At 45.7% G+C, this 6,000-nt stretch overlaps 1 protein-coding gene across 1 annotated transcript in view; it reads right to left on the bottom strand.

Moving 5' to 3' along the window:
* Positions 1–807: 807 nt before the first annotated feature.
* The window catches only part of TRIM28 (tripartite motif containing 28), a 159,662-nt gene continuing 154,469 nt past the window's right edge, over positions 808–6,000 (bottom strand). The window contains exon 17 of the mRNA XM_030197655.1: positions 808–2,390. Within this exon, the coding sequence (XP_030053515.1) occupies positions 2,169–2,390 (222 nt within the window). The 3' untranslated portion in view covers positions 808–2,168. The remainder of the gene's footprint in view (positions 2,391–6,000) is intronic.

Genomic DNA, 6,000 nt, shown 5'->3' with positions numbered 1-6,000 from the left:
TTTGATGGAGCTCGAAGAAGCTGCTGCCACCCTGCTTGGGGAGATAGAGAATACTGAAGAGGCAGTGGAGCTAGCTGGCCATGAGGCACTGTGAAAAGTTGAGTGCTCTCTATCTCCCCCTGCTGTTGATGGAATCAACCCATATGTAATGGCTTCATCTGCTTGATGACGAGGAAGTGGCTGATTACATCCTATTTATCCATTGAGAAACCCTTTTGCACAGGCTTCCTTTTCTTTAAATTCTCACAGCTTGACTGTTTGCCTCCACCCAAGGGGGCAATCAAAGAACATCTCCTAAACTTTGGATTCTAGAATTTGCACCCCTAGACCAAAGGAACCAGTCTGCTCCAGGCTAGCAAAAAAAGACTGTGCCTTTCTCTGTTTTACTGGCATACCCCCCCCCCCCCCCCAAAAAAAAAAAAAAAAAAAAAAATTGGCCATCCAATGAAAGGCCAAGGGATCTATCAGGCCTTCACAAACCAAAACTGGGCTGTACAGGTAGGTACTCACCATCTGCTCAAGACAGAGAAATACTGGCTGGTTCAGGGCTAACACAGGTCATTTATTGTTTATTAAAACTTGATATACCAAACATGAAATTGAAAGGAACTCCAATTTCAATAGGTAAGCATAAAACACAACCAGCTTAGTAGTCTGCAGACTCCACCTAATGGTAGTACAGTGCAACCCCCTCGTCTGGACTAGTTTGGAGAGACGAAGAATGCACATTACTTAACAGAACACAACTTACCCTGGAATTAAAAGCTCAAAATGTATATCATTTTTTAAGAGTCAAATTTTTATTTTTAAAAGAAACTGGGTACACAGATTTTTAACAGTTCCATGAAACATGAAAGCAGCATTGAAAAATATACAAGCAAATATACTAAAGATGTAACCTGTTTAAAAAAATCTACTTAAAGGGGAAAGCTTTTATCATTTTAATAGATACAAGAGTCTGAAAGACTGAGTAAGTAATTTATTTTTAATACAAAACCATGAGAAAGGAGCAGAGGAAAGAAAACTTAAGTCTTTAAAGAAATGCCCACTGTTGCAAAACAGCACAAAACCAAAAGAATAAGAGGGCAGCAAAGAAAAACTAATACACATGGCAAGGAGTTACACAATAGAAGGCAAAAGCAGCTAAAGAAAAACATCTATAACAGTTGCCATTTTCAAGAGTTGCAGAACAGATGTTTGTTTTCCTGCAGGTGGTAGCACATTCTAGTTCTTTTCACTTCGGACAGATGCAATCTAGCCACCTTGTTTCAAGTAAATGGGGATGGGTAGGGAGTTGAGAAACCCTTATATTTTATGTACGGTGGGAGTACTAAATATAAAAACATGACAACAGGAAATGCAGATTGTGCATCCTGAGTGAGGCAAGTTAGATTTATTTCACCTCAGCCAAGCTGCTGAATATGCAGTTAAATAGTGACCATGAGCAAGGAAATAAGGGCAAGATATTACCATCCTCAGCCATATGCAAGGTTCAGTTTTTCAGGATATCTGCAATGAGTATTCAGATTTATATCTAAGTATTCACGCAATTATCCTTAAAAACAACAACAACAAAAAACAGCTTGTGGATTCCAAAGCCCATAGTTGCCTGTGCTTAATCTAACCTACCAGGCAGTGGGGCTACAGGTTACTCTAAAGTATGAAGGACATAGAAGGCACAGTCTCTCAAGACAGCATTGCAATCAATGAGCTCTAGCTCATTTACTGATGTGCGAGAAAAGATACAGGCAGAGATGAAGGGACAAGGCTGGTATTTACTCTGCAGTTAGGACAGATGTTCTGGTGTGGAGGCGGCAGGCAGGGCCTATGCTATGAGAAGCAAAAATGCCTGCCAGATTGGTCAAGTTTTTCCTGCAAAGTTACAGCATGCCTGTCAGATGGGAGACCAAGGAGTCTACATATATTTCTTGAACAAGAACAATAACCAAAGATTAACCATTAACTCAGGAGTCTCAGCAAAGAATTTATTGAAGAACAATAACCAAAGATTAACCATCAACTCAGGAGTCTCAGCAAAGAATTTCTTGAACAAGAATAACCAAAGATTAACATTTAACTCAGGAGTCTCAGCAAAGAAACTACCATTCAAATGATGGCAGGGGAGGAGTTCTGACCGAGGCAAAGAGTAAGTTTTCTGGATTCTGCTTTCATTCCTCTTCCATGTTGCTCTTAACCAAAGGGATGACACTCTCACTGGTCGTACTAACTGGGGTACTTCTGTGGGTCATGCTACTGCTTTCACTCTGCTGCTCTTCCTCTGGAATCACTTCTCCCAAGATGCAGGAGAACTTCCTGTCACCAAACTGCACACTCAACTTGGTCTCGAAGAATGCCTGTAGTCCAATAATGGACTGCACCACCTCTTTGTCCTGGTTAACAGACGAAGAATACATGAATTAAACACAGTAAGTAATCTGTACATGCATATAGTAAAGGGCGCAAGCCCTTTTCAACGTCAATTCCTGGTTGCTATGATGGCATAACAAAAATTGATTTCTGCTGAAACTAAAGGTGTTTGTCTTTGAGAGTCTGCGCACAAGGTTCTGTCATCAGAATAAATTGGATAAGTTGATGGGAGTTCCAAATTTTAAGGTGTATTACAGGCTTCAAATTTTCATTAATCTAGGAGCCAGTTCAAAAATGTACAAGTCAATATCTAAGACCTTTCTTGCTTCTCCTTTCCCACCCTTCCAACATTGTCCCCAGTGAAGTTTGGGGCCAGGGGAGGGAGGGAGGTTTGAATACATTCCCAGATTAGCAGTAGCTCTTTTAGAAATGTACTAAGATTTTTTTTTCTATTTTGTGCCTGTAGGCAAAGAAACTAATAAATCAGTTCCTTAAAATGCCTCTGCTAATCAGTTGCAGAAAAGAATAAACTCCCTTCCCAAAGCATGCTGTCAGCTGGGTGACAGCACCCTCTAGACAGCAAAGAGGCAATTGTCTGTTTCAGCCATAAATGACCTGGGTGCTCCCTCCAGCCTTCCCCGTCTTTCATGCCCCCCCCCCCCAGCCTTCACTCATTACTCACAGCATTGATGGTTATCACCTTATAAAGGTCATATGCAGCCCTTAGTCAGTATTTCTATTGAAGCAGAAAAGCAAATGATACATACCTGTAGCAGGTATTCTCCGAGGACAGCAGGCTGATTGTTCTCACTGATGGGTGATGCCCACAGCAGCCCTGAGGTCCGGAAATCTTCCTAGCAACAAAGCTTGCTACAGCCTTCGGTAACGCGCCCCTGCGCACGCACTGCTCGGCCATCTTCCCGCCCAACTCGCAGGGACATCAGTTAGATCAAAGAGCAAAATGAGAAGAAGATACAACTCCAAAGGGGAGGAGGGCGGGTTTGTGAGAACAATCAGCCTGCTGTCCTTGGAGAATACCTGCTACAGGTATGTATCATTCGCTTTCTCCGAGGACAAGCAGGCTGCTTGTTCTCACTGACAGGGTATCCCTACCCCCAGGCTCACTCAAAACAGCAAAAAAGGTCAATTGGGCCTCGCAACGGCGAGGACATAACAGATTGACCTAAAAACCATAACAACTAACTGAGAGTGCAGCCTGGAACAGGCCTGGGGGGTGGAGTTGGATTCTAAACCCCAAACAGATTCTGCAGCATCGACTGCCCAAACCGACTGTCGCGTCGGCTATCCTGCTGAAGGCAGTAATGAGATGTGAATGGGTGGACTGATGACCACGTCGCAGCCTTACAAATCTTTTCAATAGTGGCTGACTTCAAGTGGGCCACTGACGCTGCCATGGCTCTAACACTATGAGCCGTGACATGACCCTCAAAGTGAAGGAAATGCAATCTGCTAGCCAATTTGAAATGGTGCGTTTCCTATTGGGATCAAATGAAAAACATTTGGGCGGACTGTCTGAATGGGCTTGTCCGCTTCAGATAGAAGGCCAATGCATGCAACTAACGTTCAGCAAGGCGGGTATGTGGATGGGGAAAGAATGTTGGCAAGGATCTCCGACACCACCTTCGGCAAGAACTTAGGGCGAGTGCGGAAGATACTCTGTTGTGATGAAATTTAGTATAGGGAGCGTGGGCTACTAAGGCATGACGCTCACTGACTCTACGAGCTGAAGTAACAGCCACCAAGAAAATGACCTTCCAGGTCAAGTACTTCAGATGGCAGGAATTCAGTGGCTCAAAAGGAGGCTTCATCAGCTGGGTGAGAACAACATTGAGATCCCATGACACTGGTGGAGGTTTCACAGGGGGCTTTGACAAAAGCAAACCTCTCATGAAGCAAACAACTAAAGGCTGTGCAGAGATAGGCTGACCTTCTACACGCTGATGGGAAGCACTGATTGCACTAAGGTGAACCCTTACGGAGTTGGTCTTGAGACCAGACTCGGACAAGTGTAGAAGGTACTCAAGCAGGGTCTGTGTAGGACAAGAGTGAGGATCTAGGGCCTTACTATCACACCAGACGGCAAACCTCCTCCATTTGAAAGAATAACACCTCTTTGTGGCATCTTTCCTGGAAGCAAGACTCGAAAAACACCCTCAGAGAGACCCAAAGAGGCAAAGTCTACACTCTCAACATCCAGGCCGTGGGAGCCAGAGACTGGCGGTTGGGATGCAGAAGCGCCCCTTCGTTCTGAGGGTCGGAAAACACTCCAATCTCCACGGTTCTTCTGAAGATAACTCCAAAGAAGAGGAATCCAAACCTGATGCGGCCAGAAGTGAGCAATCAATCATGGTTGCTCGGTCTTGCTTGAGTTTCAGCAGAGTCTTCCGAACCAGAGGTATGGGAGGATACGCATACAGAAGACCTTCTCCCCAATTGAGGAGAAAGGCATCTGGCGCTAGTCTGTCGTGGGCCTGAAGTCTGGAACAGAACTGAGGGACCTTGTGACTGAACTGAGTGGCAAAAAGATCCACCAAGGGGGTGCCCCACGCTTGAAAGATCTTGCGCACCACACGCGAGTTTAGCGACCACTCGTGAGGTTGCATTATCCTGCTCAATCTGATGGCCAGACTGTTGCTTACGCCTGCCAGATACGTGGCTTGGAGAAATATGCCTTGGCGGCGGGCCCAAAGCCACATCTGGACGGCCTCCTGACACAGGGGGCAAGATCCGGTGCCCCCGTTTGTTGACGTAGTACATGGCAACCTGATTATCTGTCTGAATTTTGATAATTTGGTAGGACAACCGATCTCTGAAAGCCTTTAGAGTGTTCCAGATCGCTCACAACTCCAGGAGATTGATCTGGAGACCTGATTCCTGGAGGGACCAAAGTCCTTAAGTGTGAAGCCCATCTACATGCGCTCCCCACCCCAGGAGAGATGCATCCGTCGTCAGCACTTTTTGTGGCTGAGGAATTTGGAATGGGCGTCCCAAGGTCAAACTGGATTGAATGGTCCACCACCGAAGACAGTTGCGAAACCCGGTGGACAACTGGATCACATCCTCTAGATTCCCGACAGCTTGAAATCACTGGGAAGCTAGGGTCCACTGAGCTGATCTCATATGAAGACGTGCCTTGGGAGTCACCGACTATGGAGGCCATGTGGCCGAGAAGTCTCAAGATCTGCCAACCTGTGATCTGCTGAGATGCTCTGACCTTGGAAACGAGAGACAGAAGATTGCTCTCGTCTTGGGGAGGTAGGCATGAGCCGTGGTTGAGTCCAGCAGAGCTCTTATGAATTCTAGTTTTTGAACTGGACGGAGATGGGACTTTGGGTAATTTAAAACAAACCCTAGTAGCTCCAGCAGTTGAATAGTCATCTGCAAGGACTGTAGAGCTCCTGCCTCTGAGGTGCTCTTCACCAGCCAGTCGTCGAGGTAAGGGATACATGCACCCCCAATCTGCGTAGTGATGCTGCGACCACCGCCAGGCATTTTGTAAAGACCCAGGGTGCCGAGGCCAGGCCAAAGGGCAGTACACAATACTGGAAATGCTGTGTTCTGAGACTAAATCGAAGATACTTCCTGTGAGCTAGACGTATCGGAATGTGGGTA

This window comes from Microcaecilia unicolor, chromosome 3 (genome assembly GCF_901765095.1).
Source record: "Microcaecilia unicolor chromosome 3, aMicUni1.1, whole genome shotgun sequence".
NCBI lineage: Eukaryota > Metazoa > Chordata > Amphibia > Gymnophiona > Siphonopidae > Microcaecilia > Microcaecilia unicolor.
Note: the sequence above shows the minus strand (reverse complement) of the source record. Positions and strands in the feature narration are given on the sequence as shown.